Genomic DNA, 15,556 nt, shown 5'->3' on the forward strand with positions numbered 1-15,556 from the left:
GGCTAGCTTCCTGAAAAGGAAGGCACAACTCCCTACACACAGAAAGACCCGCTGAGACCCAGAGATACTTCATTACGGTCGGCGAATCTCGCAGCCTCCAGGCAACAAATGACCACCACCCATGTGACCATCGAACACATTGCTGCATCGCCGTTTGACCATACGCAAGGTTCGGAATGCACGAGCATAATTCGCAAGCACAACTAGAGCCAATGACCACCTCAGCCCTTGACGCTTTGCCCAATCAATCTTGTCGACCGATCCTTAGTCTTCACCGAGCATCAATACCAGCATGATGGGAACGCATCTAATCAGTAGATATTAGGAAGGTATCATTGAAAGTCACCTTCGAGAGCTATCGCACCATCGTACGGAGCATCCGCATGGAGGTGAGCAACGTCGCAGCAAGCTCCAAAGTCGAATATATAAAGGTCAGCGATATCCGTTATTGCAGGTTCTGCACTACAGCAACGCAGTCGCTCAACAGCTCTACTTGGATCCCTTCGCTTCTCGCTCGAGACCAACAAGCTTCTTTAATCGTTCAACATGAAGTTCTCCATCGCATTCATCTCCGCCGCTATTGCTGGCTCAGCCTTGGCTCGCCCCTCTACTCTTGCTGAACGTGTTCAGTCTCGTGCTGATGGCACTCGCCGCCACAGGACTCAGCCTCTGGTCAAGGTTGGCAGCGACTTCAAGGAGAACGCCAAGTTCATCGAGGGATCCGACAACACCACTGCTCACGTCGAGTACTCATCCAACTGGTCTGGTGTCGTTCTCGAGCAACCCTCATCCGGCTATTTCAAGTCCGCCACTGGTCGCTTCACCGTCCCCACTCCCAAGCACGTTGGCTCTGCCGGTACCGAGTCGTCCTCAGCCTGGGTCGGCATCGACGGCGACTCCTGCGCCAGCGGTCTTCTCCAGGCTGGTATCGACTTCACTGTGACCAGCTCAGGTGCTGTCTCCTACGACGCCTGGTACGAGTGGTACCCCGATTACGCCTACGACTTCAGCAACTTCGCCGTCAGCGCTGGCAACGTCATCCAAGTCGACATCGTTGCTACCTCCACTACCAAGGGCACGGTCAAGCTCACCAACGTCAGCACCGGCAAGAGTGTCAGCCAGACTCTCAGCGCTCCCAGCGGCTCTGTCTTGTGTCGTCAGAATGCTGAGTGGATCGTCGAGGACTTCGAGCAGAATGGCAGCCTTGTTGCTCTGAGCAACTTCGGCACTGTTGTCTTCACTCAGGCAAGCGCTGCTCTCAGCACCGGCGGAACTGAAGGTCTGAGCAGCGCTACTGTCATCGACCTTAAGCAGGGTAGCACTGTCTATACTGATGTCACCATTAACAGTGGCTCTCAGGTCACTGTCAAATATGTTTAGATGGCAGTCAGCATACCGGATATCGATCAAATCAAGTCAAATCCATGCGGGGGATTGATTGTATTTGCTAGTTGGTGACGTTTGACTGGATTTAGAGGGTTTGATCGTGTTGTGGACTCGATTTGGTTGATCGATTTGGAAATATACTCGTTGTATGCCAAAATCCCGTTGTTGCACTAGAATTATTGTGAATACTCTTCCCACTGGCATACGCCATACAAACTGTCAATAGAAGTGTCAGTCAACGTACTTTCATCAACCTCGTCATCAAACACCCATCAAACCTGCTCTCATCCACCTCCGCACACACGCAGAGCAGCTAATAATTGTGATTCAATTTGACGATGCTTAGGTTGTAATAGATCGCCAGGCTCGCTAAAAGGTCGCTCGCACTTGCAGCTGGAAGCAGATACAGTCGTTATATCAAGCACCAGCTGTGCTAGCAATGGATACCTGCCGCGCAAGATGAGCCAGTAACGCACAGGATTACCCTGGGTATTAAAATCTTCAGGACTCCAACGCGGCTCGTTAGCACGCCAGTGCTCATACTCATCAGTATAATCCTCCTCGTTGTTGCTCTCCGCCTCGGTTATAGCGTTGATGGCGTCGTCTATTGCGTTGGTAGGTGAGGTTGTGTGAGAGTTCAAGCTTGTGTGTCACGGTGCTGAGCCGGCACCGTACCGGTACCGTGTCCGTGCTCGCAATGCGCATGCGCCGCAACGCGCACCATCAACACTTACACCACCCATAAAAAAATGAGGCTCTACAGCCACACACAAAGGCTATCGCAACTAGATTTTTTGGTGGAGTGATCTATAGACCTATACGACAAAATCTGCTACCAAAACTTGTGTGGCTGAAGTATTTTGCAGCTGCGGCTGTTGAGTGTTGGTGCAGGTGCTGAGGGCTGCTCATGAGCAAAACTACCACTCCGCACAGCTGCAGAGCCACAATTTTGCTTCTTTCTTGGTGCTACTTTCTGTGATGCCTTGCGCTTACCTTTTTGAGTAGTCTGTGATGCTTTTTGAGAGTTGCGCTTGTGTTTCTTGCGCTCTCTTTCTGCCTTGCGTTGATCGATCTCCTTGCGCTCTTGGATGCACTTCTTCTCCTGCTCCTCCTTCTCCCTTGCACGCTGCACACAAGCCTGCTCATTGCGTTTATCCTTGAGTAGCTTCTGAGTCTTCTTCAGCTCACGTTCAGTAGCCTTTGCTGCTTCTTGTTCAGCTGCATAGGCCTTGTATGCTGCCTCACATGCATCAGCCTCTGCCTTTGATGTAGGAGATCACCATCTGGCTCTGCCATGCCACTCAAGAGTGTGCACGTACAAAGGCAAGACCTTCTGTTTATCCTTCATCTTTGCCTTCTCTGTGAGAGCTTCTCTAGCGCCTTGCAGCTGGTGTTCAAGCAGCTGATTCTGCACTGAAAGATGGTGGATGTACTGCATAAGCTCACGGCCAGCAACCTTGTCATTCTCTACTATTGCTGCACAAAGTAGAGTCTTAGCTTTGAGCCACGGTGGCTCTCCATTTACTGCAGTTGGTGCAGTTTGCTGAGGAGGTGTTGCAGCTCTCTTAGGTGTTGTTGTTGTGAACTTATCAAGGATAACGTTGGCGTTAGGTGGGAAGATTCCTGTGGCAGAGAAGGCCTTCTTCACCAACTTTTCAGTGAATGTAGATGTCCAGGCCTTCCAAAAAAGAGGGAAGAAGTCTCCTTTCTTGACAAGCAGCCATCCCTGAGTCTTCTGTATACAAATATCGAGCTCCTTGGTGTAGTTACTAGCCAGAGGCTTGAAGCAGACTACATCTAATGGCTGTAATGTATGGGTGGTGTGTGGTGGGAATATAAGCAAAAGTATCTTATGGTCATCACAGTATGTGATAAAATCCCATGTTCAATGGCTGCCATGGCCATCTATTATCAGCAGCCACCACTTTCTCTGCACTTTGCCCTTGGTGTAGCAATCAAATACCTGTTCAAGCCAGGTTAAACCAAGATTGTTGTTTGTCCAACCATTTGGGGAGGTGGTGAAGTGTACCTGGTTGTGAGAGGGACCCAGCTGGGGATACCAACTGCTCTCTGAGATGGATGGATTGGTAGAAGGAGGGTTCAGGCTTGTTGAAGATAAGGGTGTAGAAGAGACTAAGTGTGGGGATACCACAAGTAGTGGGAAGTATAAATGATGAAGAAGGGATCAAGTGTGGGAATACCACAAAGGATCAGAGAGAAGTATAAAGGAGTGAAGAGTGAATGTGAAGTGATGAGGGAGTTGGATGATTGAAGGATTGAATTGCAAGCATGAGTAAGAGCTATCTAGAGGTGGGAAGAAGGGGGTATATATATCAAGATGGGTGGCTAGCTAAAGTGGGGGTGCAATAGGGGTTGACTAATAGGGGTTGACGGATAGGGGCTGTCAATAGGGGTTGACTAATAGGGGTTGACAAAATAGGGATAATAGGGGTTGACGGATAGGGGCTGTCAATAGGGGTTGACTAATAGGGGTTGACAAAATAGGGATAATAGGGGTTGACAGATAGGGGTAATAGGGGTTGACAGATAGGGGTAATAGGGGTTGACAGATAGGGGTAATAGGGGTTGACAGATGTATAAGGACTGGTTGGCTGCAAGCCGTGTCAGTATGACACTGGTGCACTTTCTTGTCAATTGAAGCTACCCAAGAGGCTTGAACTGCCCGGCCAGTGGCTGCGTAGGTGATGCCTGGGGGAAGAGTAGATCCATTGGCGCATATGCACGCCAGGAGCGTCACCCACTCCCTGTTGCCATTGTGCAGAGACTGCTTGAGGTGCTTCTTGCTGTAGAGTACCTTGTCAAAGATCCTCTTGCTCCTGCCAGTGACACCAATAGCAAAGCCTTTCTCATCCATATTGTATGTGTGAGCAGGCTCCAGATTGTACTGGGCTAGCTTATGGTGCAGAAGCTCAAAGTATAAGCGGTACTTTTCACCACAGTTGGCCTTGTGACAATCCTTCTCCATTGGGGTGGTCCATGCGGTAATAAGGGTATCTTTGTTGTGGTTGAGGAAGTCAGTAACCCAGGATTCGCTAGGCTCTCTTCCAATAACTGGAGTTGCAAAATTCTTCAGCATTTGCCTTGTAGGCATAAGGTGTTGCTCTGTGAGTCCTCTGATGTACTGCACTAGCTCTGCCTCATTGTGTGGGTGCATCAATCATTGGCTAAGTGCCTGGTCCTCTTTTGATGCGCATTCCTTGTTCAATTGTCACGTCAGAGTTGAGCGTGTTACACCATGTTTATTGGCAAGTTTGGTATATGAGAAATCATTGCAATGACAAGTTGCACATCCCTCTGCAACAGCTTCCTTCACAGACATTGTGGCGTTGAGATAGGAGAGGTAGAAAGTATACTGTTATTATGCCAAGATGCGCATTGTGGTGCATGCGCATTGCGATCACGGACACGGTACCGTGCCGGACGGCAAAGCGATCAGGACAGCAAAACAATCGCTCCACCCCACAAACCACCACCACAAAGATGAGGCTGTAGAGCCGCACCAAATGGCTGTTATTGCAAGATGTTTTAGTAGAGTAGTCTAGACGTTATATAATATATTGCTATTTACTTATATATTGCTGGCAATTTTATGTTACAGCTGCATTGCAATCAAATTGGTGGTAGGCTTGTTGAGCAAGTAGATGGCTGCGCACCACCACCACAATCACCAGCAGTAGATGTTTTTGGTATAGGCTTTGTACAAGCTTTAGAGCTCTTCTTCTTACCTTTTTGGGAGGTTCTGATAGCTTGTTGAAGTTGTTTTGCTGCTTTGCGGGCTGCTTGACGAGCTGCTCGCTCAGCAACTTCATCAGCCCCTCTGCTTTTCCCTCAGTAGCCTTGCCTCCGCTTGCGCCTGACGCCTTGCATTAATCTTGCGTGCTTTTATCAGCTTTGACTCCTCCTGAGCTTGGATTGCAGCAGCTTTTGTTGTTGTAATAGCTCTTGATCGCGCTTCTTCTGCTCATAGAGGCTGCAAGCTTCTCGCACCTTCCGCGGCAACCAGAAATCAGCTCCACCATGGTAGTCTTCAGGTTGCTCAAGTGATCCAGGCTGGGATCGCTGCTTCCGCTGCCGCTCATTGATTAGAGCTTCTTGTAACCTCTCATTCTCGTGCTGAATAAGCTTTGATTGGGTAGATAGCTTGAGGATAGTTCAATTAAGCTGCAAGATCTTCCTACTCTCTTTGTGGTTGATGGTGCAATCTACCAGCTGCCTAATCTTTCTCCAATCAGATGTGCTGATATTAGAGGACTCGCTATTGCTCTCAGCAGCTATAGTCCTATACTTTTGGAGTATTACTTCTGGATTGAATGGCGATAGGCCTGTAGCTTCAAAGGCCCAGAGGATTGAAGATTCCTTGAAGGAGGCCTCCCAGGCCCTCCAAAACAGCGGGAAGAAGTGGCTTTTGGTGATAGGTAGCAGCCCGTGGCACTGATCTATAAAGCTTGATAGCTCATTTGAGTACGCAGTTGATAGAGGCTTAAACAGGGCAACATCAAGAGGCTGCAAAGTATGGGTTGCGTGAGGCAAAAATATTGCTAGTAGAATCTTATTTTGATTGCAATAGTCGATAAAATCCATTATGAGGTGAGATTGATGGCCATCCATGAACAATAATCGGTAAGACAATTCAGCTTTTGCTTTGGTGGCAGGATCAAACACCTGTTTGAGCTACTGAAGCCCAATATCATTGTTTGACCAGCCAGAGGATGATGAGATTATTTGGGCGCGGTGGATATCTGGATCAAAGCCTTGTAACCACGAGTTCTGGATTAATCCAGATTGACCTTGGTAGATAAGGCTTGGGTCAAGATGAAATCCATCAGCGCAAATACAAGCAATCAGAGTTATCCACTCTTGGTTGCCATCTTGGATCAAAGACCTTATGATTTTTGGATTCTAGAGAGGCTCTAGAGAAGATTCTCTTTGATTGCAATTGGACTCCAATCATGAAGCCCTTCTCATCCATATTGTAGATATGGCATGGCTCAACTTGATATTGATCAAGTTTATTGTGCAGAAGCTCAAAGTATAGCTTGTATTTCAGTTCTGAATCTGCTCTGTGGCAATTGCAATCCATCATGGTGACCAATTTTGATTTGAGAAGATCTGGATAGCGCTGAACAAAGCAATTAACCCAGTGGTAACCAAGCTCTTTCTGGGCAAGCTGTGAAGCAAGTCTTTGTACCAAATTTCTATCAGGCGGCAGGCCTTGCTTGCTGACTTGATCAATATATTCTATAAGCTCAATTTCCTGTTGTGGGTGGAGAGCTTGCTGGTTCTGATAGCGGATAGTGCACAAGGTGGTAAGACCTTGATGCCGCCGTGCAAGCGTTACGCGGTTGACACCAAACCTTTTAGCAATCTGCGTGTATACGAGTTTTTCTCCAGATTCTAGAGATTCTATAGCTGCAAGCGCAGCGTCAATAGACTCCATTTTGGGTGACTGCGGCATGTTAAAGTTGGTGGTGGTGGTGGTGGTGGTTGGTGGGGCAGAGCAATTGTTTCGCTGTCCTGATCGCTTTGCCGTCTGGCACGGTACCGTGTCTGTGCACCCAACGATGGTGTTACCAAAATGAGGCTGTAGAGCCACCCACAACAGTCATGATTGCAAGAATTTGTGCTGGAGTAGTAATTGGAAGCTTGCAATTAATTTGCGATATTTATATTTGCTGGGAAGGTGGACATTGCGGCCGCGGCGGGTGGTATTGGGTGGAGGGCTTAGGGTGGGCGGCGCGGCCACAAAACTACCCACAGCTCCACCCGCACGCTTCTGCATCTTGCGAGGCTTTGTAGGCGCCATTTGTGAGGCCTTGCGCTTGCCCAATTGGGTCAATTGTATAGATTTGGCAGCGTCGCAAGCCTCCTTTTTGCGTTGCTTCTCTGCCTGTGCTTCAGCCTTCTTCTGTGTGGTCTCTTCCTTCTTCCTTTCACGCTCCACACGCCTCTCATGTTCTAGCTTTTCTCAGAGTAGCTTTTTGTTGTGTTGTATCTGCTTCTTGTCTGCTTTCCTTGCTGCCTCTTCCAGCTCTTGTTGTTCTGCAGCTTGCTGCTGCTTGCAGGCTTCTTGTACTTTGCGGGGAGAGAAGAAGAGAAGCTTGTGCTTGTCCTGTTGTTTGCAGTGAAAGTCTAGCGCCTTGCCCTTGCCCTTACGCCTATTCCTAGTAGTAATTGCAGCTTGGTGATGCTGGTTCTCAAGGTTGAGCAGCTTGTTTTGAGCAGAGAGCCCGTGAAGTGAGCATTGCAACAAGCGAGCATCTCTTGTGGTGTTGCCAGCAACTGCGGAGCTGAAAACTCAGTCAAGCTCGTCGGTGGAGTCCTCTGTACTGTTGTAGGCTTTAATATTGAGCTGCTGGAAGCGGTGAAGGACCTTGTTGGGGTCAAACAGCAACACGCCTGTGGCTTTGAAGGCGCTCAGTACAAGCTTGTGGTTAAAGGTAGCTACCTAGCACTCTAGAAAAGCCTAAAAGTCAGGCTTCTTGATATTGCAGAGCGCGTGGCTGTTGTGAAGGTGTTGTTACAATCCATGAACAACTCGCAAAACAACACTGAACAAACAGGACTACGCAACAAGACAAGAGCAGCCCAGGAACTGCAGTATCAATTGACTGAGCTGTGAAGCCGCGTCAGTGATACCCAGTATAATCAACACTCGCAATATCTGTTATACAAACCGAGATTGTACGAAAAGGACTGCAGTGGATACAATGTGGATCTTGTACACGAACGATTGTCACAGACCCATATACCAACCCACTATCAACCCTCCTGTCAAGTATATAAGCAAGTAGACACGCTGCCCTTATGGCATCGTGTTCAACCTTGTCAATCAACTTTGTTATTGGAATCTCACTGTTACGATCCATGAACAACTCGCAATATCTGTTATATGAACCAAGATTGTACGAAAAGGACTGCAGTGGATACAACGTGGATCTCGTACACAAACGATTGTCACAGACCCATATACCAACCCACTTGCAGAGGACCCATGTCAACAACAATCAATAGGACACCAAGGACCGAGTATCAAGGTCACATCGACAATGTTTGATTGGACCGAGTATCAAGTTACTGACGATACTCGATATGAGCAGTACAATCAATCCTCCTGTCAAGTATATAAGCAAGTAGACACGCTGCCCTTATGGCATCGTGTTCAACCTTGTCAATCAACTTTGTTATTGGAATCTCACCTGCTCTCGAGCCAGACAGTATACTCTGTACTACTCATTGCAACCAGTCGCCATGGTCTTTGACTAGACGACTACCCCCTGATTATCATGGCGATTTATCACGGCGATTATCACGGCAATTTATCACGGTGATTTATCACGGTCAAACCTCTGCCGCTCCGAGCTCGCTCAGTGATAACCAACCCCCAACGGCTTTCTGTACCTCTGCTCATCCCCGAGAACCAATCGAATAGTGTCTACAAGCTTTGCTTAAGACACAACTTCAACAGGTGTTTGGTGACTACTTTGGAGTAGTTGTATAAGGGTATCTGTGACAGCGAGCTTAGTAACAATGGGGGGTGGTCGCATAAGATTAATTGCTACCGTTTTCCTGGCCATTGTGTGCCCAATTATCTATGCGCTCTCATCCGTACCACGCTAGCGTCCCGATGGGTTAGCGCCATTGTCCCGACACGTGACAGCCTACTTCCCTGCAGCACCATGACCCCGTTACAAGTTGTTTGCCAGCGGGCTGAAGCAGGCTACATCAAGCGGCTGCAATGTTTGGGTACTGTGTGGAGGCAGGATACAGAGCAGAATCTTGTGCCAATCGCAGTAGTCAATGAAGGCCATTGTTACATGTGAGCTGTGACCATCAATGATGAGCAATTGCCATGAATTTTGAGCTTTTGCCTTGGTGTAGCAATTAAAGACCTGCTCAAGTCTCATCCTGACATGGCTTGCAGCCAACAACAACCCCTCCAGTCCTTTTAATAAGGCTCCCATCACCCTGCCATTTGTCAGCTTGCATCATTGATTGCATCATTGCTTGCATCATCACTTGCATCATCTATCCTCTCTATCACTTGTGGTGTTCCCACACTTGGTCTCTTCTACACCCTTATCTCCAGCAAGCCTGAACCTTCCTTCCCCCCATTCATCCATCTTAGAGAGTAGTTGGTATCCCCAGCTGGCCCCCTCTCACACATAAGGGTTGTGTTCCTACTTGCTTATATACACTCCACTAGATCCTGCTTGTTGACAAGCAAATTCTGTCCTGGCCTATCTGGATGGATTGTGCCTTGTTGACGAGCATTGTACTATGCTCATTGACAAGCACCACGTCATGCTCGTTGACGAGCGCTCATGTCACGGGTATATACTGTTCGGTTCCCAGTACCCATATCTATTGGGTTACTGTACCTTTTTGGTTGTGCCTTGAAGGTTGCGGGAGAAGCGGATGCTTTGGTGCAACATACGGGGTTTTTCCAATCTACAAGTTTCTCCTCAGCGAGTATCGGCAGGTTGATATATCGATTGATTTCACATGAGACTGCAGGGACATATTTGTGCTGTGAGGGGAATTTCTTCCACCTCTGTTTCTAGGAAGGACGGCGGATTTGATGCTTAACGTAAGGCAGAAAACCGTAAGGTCGACAAGACTGTAACGACAGCGATCGTAAGCAAAGATAAGGAGAGTCTTGAGCTAGCAAGCATGCCTCTTGAATCCACGCAACGCATCCTGCCAATGTTGTGGTCATCCATTTCAATGAAAGACACCCACGTAGAATCTACCATGTTTGAATGATTGTCTGTCACGTCTCAGTTTCCCAATGCAAAGGTTTTACTGCCAAAAAACATTGTGTGACCAGCATGTCTTCAGCTGCAGATGGGTGCGTATTGAGGCCTGTCATCATGCACACCTGTATATCAAAGTCAAGAGTAAGCGAATCAGCGACAGCATAGGGTGCGACGGACCGGAGCTATGGCCCATTGGTTCCCAACGGTTGTGCCGCAACACGATAAGCCTTTGATTGGCCACCAATGAAGCGAAGTCGCTTCCACCCCCAGGCGTTTGTTGTTCAATCTTACTACATTGGGAAGGCGGTGTGTGTTCGCCATGTTGGTGCGACACTGCTCGGCTGGTGCCAAGTATCGGACAGACAATCCCGCCTGTTGTGGCCCAGTGATTAGGCAATAATGTGGACATGCATCGCACTGCTTTTTCGCCCACAATCAGTTCTCTTCCAGTACCGGTATTGTCACTCAACCTTGCGTTCATAGTTCTTAAGTTTGTCTTTCGAAGAGCCTCCCCATTCACCAGTGTCGTATCGATCTGTACCTGCTACGTTGTAGCCTTGTCTATTCAACCCAACCTCAAAAGGCAGATCCAACATGTACTATGATACTGAGTGCGAGACATGCGATCGTAAGTTTGGTAGCCAGCAAGCTGCTCTACAACACATGAACGCACTAGACCACTGGGGCCCACGTTACGAATGCGACACATGCGATCGAGAGTTCTTCACTCAGCGATCAGTGGACCAGCACATGGACGATACAGGACACCGAGAGCCTCAATTCGAGTGCGAAACCTGTAGCAAAAGATTCTATACCCAAGAGTCCGCCAATCAGCATATGGACGCTCGTAACCACCACAAGCGACACTACTGCCACGACTGTAGCAGAACCTTCCAAAGTGAGAATGCCATGAAGATGGTATGTTATTCGTGCACACCTTGACCTGTACCTTCGTTCCTGAGCCTGGAGTATTGCTAACCGTCGTAAGCACCTCAATTCGAGCACTCACCGCGGCAAGAACGTCGCGTGCCCCTTCTGCAAAGCAGCTTTGACCTCGGCCAGCGGCCTTTCACACCACCTTGAGACTGGATCATGCGCACAAGCTAAAAACGTCAACTACCGCACGATTTTTCAGGCTATTAGTCAGCGCGATCCCAATTGCTTATTGACGAATAAGCTGCTTACCTACCCGGACTCCGACATACAGAATATCGCAACAAGTGCAACCTGGAATGGCTCCAGCTTCGAATGCTACCTCTGTCATCGAGAGTATGCTACCCTCCAAGCACTGAACCAACATCTAAAGTCGCCGGCCCATAGCGAGAAGCTTTATCATTGCCCAAATCGCAGCTGTCACGGCCAGTTTCCACGTTTGGCTTCGCTTTTCAGTCACCTTGAAAGTGAATGCTGCGACTATGTACGATTTGAGAAGGTTCAAAAGCATGTTCAAAATTTCATCATGGGCCGACAGAAGCTGGTCGGCTTTGCGTAGGCGCACAATAGCATCTCCGATATTGGATCTGTACTCTGAAAGCGTTGGTACGCGGGCAGCATCCGGCACTTCCCGAGGACAATCTGAGATTATACATAGATGGGGAATTCCTGGGGATCCAATCAATCTCACAATGGTCAGTGCCATAGCGCGAGTGCCGCTCTTTGATTTTGACTTGGAGGGTACGTTCATGCGCGAGACAAGAATAAACTGACCCTTTTCAACACGCAATTAGAGCATCAACGCCCATTCCAGAGGCCATTCGCGCCACTGGGGCCTTCCACGGCTCTGGCGATCTATCAGTGCGCAAAACGTTAGTCGCAGACTCTGCTACATCACTGTTTAGTACACCCTTACGCTTACGCCTACGCTTCTTCTTGCTTGCAACATCCGCTTCTTTCGCAGCGCGCTTTACCTGTGACTCCTCAAGCTCTTTCTAGCTCTTGGCCATGCCCAATACCCACAACTTGGTTGACCGCCGTGCTTTCACTTCGCTATTGATCTTAGACAGGAATTGGTTGTGGTCTTGACAAGATTGTCCAGCCATGGCTCCTCCAGCCGCACTTGCCACCTTCTGCACGTGTCTGAGTAGGTCCTGTTTTCTTGACTTGTCAAGCGCCTGGGCATCCTGCTTGATCGGGTTGTGTAAAGATGTCAAAGCCTCTGTAGTCACTGGCATTACAGGTGTTACAGATGTCCGCACCGTTTCAACTTGTGCACTAGCTCCTACTGCCTCCGCAATTTATGGAACAGCCAATTGCGCCAGGGGCTTTGTTGTACCTTGGAGTACTCGATCGGGGTTGAATGGAACCAGTCCATTTGCAGCCCACGCAGATGTAATATTCTTCTTGGTGAAGGCTCATGCTTTTGCGGGGCTATAAAAGGAAATGAGTCTCCTTGCCAATTGTGTCTACGCCTCCTCGGCTTAGTCAATCAACATGATCGCAATAGGCTGCCTGCAGGGAGGCAAACACAGCAACGTCACAAGACTGAAGTTTGTGTGAAGTGTGAGAAGGAAGACGACACAGGACGATGTTGCTCTCAAAGCAGAACTCCAGGACCTCAAGCGTTTCGTGAGTCCCGAAGCCAATGCAAATTACCGTGTTTGCACACGTGCCGCCTAGCATTGCGCAACGCCCGCCCAACTACCTTACGCAGTTTACAAAAATGAAGCTGTAGAGCCACATACAAAGGCAATGTTGAATTCGTACTTTAAGCAAAGCTCGTAGCACGGTTTGATTGGTTCTCAGGGATGCGTACAGGTTTTGGAACCAGTTCTTGTCTCGCTCCATCGCCCATCCTCCATAGACGGAAGCAAAAACACACACATTTTTTCACTAGCCTCCGGTACCTGCGAAATGTACTCTCCCGCCCGACTAGCTCGAATGGGGCCTTGTAACGTCGGTCAGCGCACTAGTTGCGAAGCCAGCATTGAATTGAGACGCCTGTGTGCCTGACAGTATCTTCGCACCGGTCAAACACTCGACCCAGAGCAGCGATCATGAGCACCAGCTTCTGCTCGTCTTGCTTGCAGCTTCATAGACTGTCGCTGCTACAGACGCCTAGAAAGAGATCCCGTGTGACACTTATGAGGTGTTTGCGCAAGTTCCACAAGAAGCTACTGGTCTGCACTACGAATGTTTTGGCCCAGCTAGTTCGCCGCAACCTATAAGCCCAGGACACTACATATGTCACATGGTTACCCACTGACCAATCGGCCCACTACTTCATGTATTTAAGCTTATGTCATGGACATCTCAGTCCAACACAACAGAAAATACACTCGTGCCGACGTCATCTTCAACTGTTTACACACCCAATTTGTGTTTAGAGTCATGTCAGTAGTGCCAATTTCTGTGGCAGTAGCTTTGTGCCGACTCGTCAAACCCTCTTGCTCATTGCGATGCAACTCCTCAAGACGAAGCAGTCGTGGCATGGAATCTTGACGCAAGCTGTCGTCCAAGGGTTTGGTGGTCGAGCTATCTGGTCCCACGACCCAGTACCAGGCAGCACTGTGCAAACCCAGCTTTGCAGCAACAAGCCGCTGAGCACATGATCATGAAACCATGTCGATGACTTCCGCTTCACCACGTGGTCCTTGGACACATGGCGACTCAGTACTTCATGGCTGGCAGTGTTCAGGTTGCAGTGCTTGCAAGCAGTACACGCAAGAGGAAATTGGCAGAAAATACAAGCGATAGTAGGTCCTGGCTCGTTCAAGTAGAGGCAATGTCTCCTGATGTGTTCCCTGACATCTTGAGGATGATGGTCCAGGTCAGGCATTGCTCCAGAAAGGGCTCGAGTGTCAACAGCGACGCGAGCAAGGGTATGAACAAGACAAACAGTCCCCCGTTACTACGACCGTTCGATTTTCGATAGCTGGGTTGAAAGATAGGGTGTGGGCAGTAAGTGGGAGGGTGCGATGGTTCTCTGGGGGGTGGCTCAAGCGCAGACCGCAATTTTTTAAAAGGGGTTTAGTTTTGGAATATGGGGTGTTCCGTGTCGGAATACGTGAGTAGGATTGTTCTCTAGGCTAGACATAACTGTTGACTTTACCGGAACAATACCCAAATTAGCCTAGCTTCCTTCTCAATAGGCTCTCTTTCCACTTTCTGAGCCAAAGTCTCAGCCTTCTTTGGTGGCTTTGCCGCATTTGTTTCCTTCAACGATGCCAGTGATCGCAGTAGCAATGTTGTTGATCGAGTTGTTGATGTGGACGTTACAGACTCAACGTCCTTGTCCGCTCCTGAGTCCATGCTTGGCTGATGTGAGCTTGTCATGGTTGATGTTGTGCGCAATTGAGCCCATCGGTGCGATGGAGTCTGAGGACCAATTTTTGAAGATGTTGATAACGTGACCAACGAGGACCATGAGTCGTGAACTTATCGATTAGATTCACGGTAAACGGTGAATAATGAGATAGAGGTGTAGCAGTCAATGTTCTGCTGATTGTAGAGAGAACATGTTACGATGGATACACTTGGCTTCATACCTACAAACCCGTCATTTCTGCCTATCTACTCACTGCTGTGGACTATGCGCCGAAGACGTTGAATTGATGCGTGGACTGCTCATATGTCGGAGTCGCGGGTGTTTAACCCACCGAGCCTCAGTGAGAATGTGATCAGTACAGTGTCTGTGCGCGTGATGCTCACCTTTGCGTGATGCGCACCCCACCCACTTTCTCATACAAACTGCATCAGCTCTATCTCAATACCACAATGTCTGTTAAAAGTGCGCTTGATGAGATCAATAAATTGCCATCTGGCGCTTCATTTTCATACCGCGCACTTGCAAAAAAACACAGTTGTTGGCGCTCAACTTTGACACGTCAACACAAGCGTCAAGTTGTGTTGCATGAACAGAAGTCAGTCAACCAGCAACTCCTCCACCCACGCGATGAAGAAGAACTCGTACTATACATTTGCAGCCTTACTGAACAATTCCTTATGCCTACAAGGCAAATGATACAAAATTTTGCGACTCCTCTTGCTGGAAGAGAGCCCTCAGATGCATGGGTTGGGCGCCTCCTCACTTGTCACCCCGACCAATTGATCAATCGATGGACCTTGCCAATGGAAACTGGATGCCACAAAGCTGATTCATACTACAAATATCGCTTCTATTTTGAACTTGTGCACAGAAAGATTGCTGAATATGAGCTGGAGCCTGAGCAGTGCTACAATATGGATGAGAAGGGCTTTGCAATTGGCGTCACACATAAGAGCAAGAGGGTGTTTGATAAGCGTCTCCATGGCTTGAAGCAGTACAGGCAGTCACTCCACGATGGCAACAGAGAGTGGGTAACTCTTCTGGCTTGTTGTTGTGCTGATGGGAGCGTCTTACCTCCAGGCATCATCTACGCGGCCGCTGGCTGAGCTATACAGAGCTCCTGGGTAAG

At 48.6% G+C, this 15,556-nt stretch overlaps 4 protein-coding genes across 4 annotated transcripts; 3 read left to right on the forward strand and 1 right to left on the reverse strand.

Annotated features, from left to right (window-relative positions):
• Positions 1–546: 546 nt before the first annotated feature.
• On the forward strand, positions 547–1,380 carry BU25DRAFT_354365 (uncharacterized protein; the record flags this gene model as incomplete). Its single annotated transcript, XM_033703509.1, has 1 exon — positions 547–1,380. One exon carries the CDS (start codon positions 547–549, stop codon positions 1,378–1,380), a length of 834 nt encoding a protein of 277 aa, XP_033555677.1.
• A 5,629-nt stretch (positions 1,381–7,009) lies between these two features.
• Positions 7,010–7,665, reverse strand: BU25DRAFT_426496 (uncharacterized protein; the record flags this gene model as incomplete). The annotated part of the gene is made up of 2 exons (XM_033708424.1): positions 7,010–7,366; positions 7,561–7,665. The coding sequence occupies 2 exons, from the start codon at positions 7,663–7,665 to the stop codon at positions 7,010–7,012; spliced, it is 462 nt and encodes a 153-aa protein (XP_033555678.1).
• Positions 7,666–10,600: 2,935 nt separating this feature from the next.
• Positions 10,601–11,655, forward strand: BU25DRAFT_452727 (uncharacterized protein; the record flags this gene model as incomplete). Its single annotated transcript, XM_033709806.1, has 2 exons — positions 10,601–11,081; positions 11,152–11,655. Exons 1-2 carry the CDS (start codon positions 10,758–10,760, stop codon positions 11,653–11,655), a joined length of 828 nt encoding a protein of 275 aa, XP_033555679.1. The 5' UTR covers positions 10,601–10,757.
• A 259-nt stretch (positions 11,656–11,914) lies between these two features.
• On the forward strand, positions 11,915–12,611 carry BU25DRAFT_482853 (uncharacterized protein). The gene has a single exon (XM_033711145.1). The coding sequence runs from the start codon at positions 12,201–12,203 to the stop codon at positions 12,534–12,536; it is 336 nt and encodes a 111-aa protein (XP_033555680.1). The 5' UTR covers positions 11,915–12,200; the 3' UTR covers positions 12,537–12,611.
• Positions 12,612–15,556: the final 2,945 nt, after the last annotated feature.

Source organism: Macroventuria anomochaeta (genome assembly GCF_010093625.1).
Source record: "Macroventuria anomochaeta strain CBS 525.71 unplaced genomic scaffold BU25scaffold_55, whole genome shotgun sequence".
Taxonomy (NCBI): Eukaryota; Fungi; Ascomycota; class Dothideomycetes; order Pleosporales; family Didymellaceae; genus Macroventuria; species Macroventuria anomochaeta.

What these genes read in the sequence shown, in the direction of transcription:
- BU25DRAFT_482853 (XM_033711145.1), top strand. Translation starts at nt 12,201, where the DNA reads ATGGCTCCTCCAGCCGCACTTGCCACCTTCTGCACGTGTCTGAGTAGG.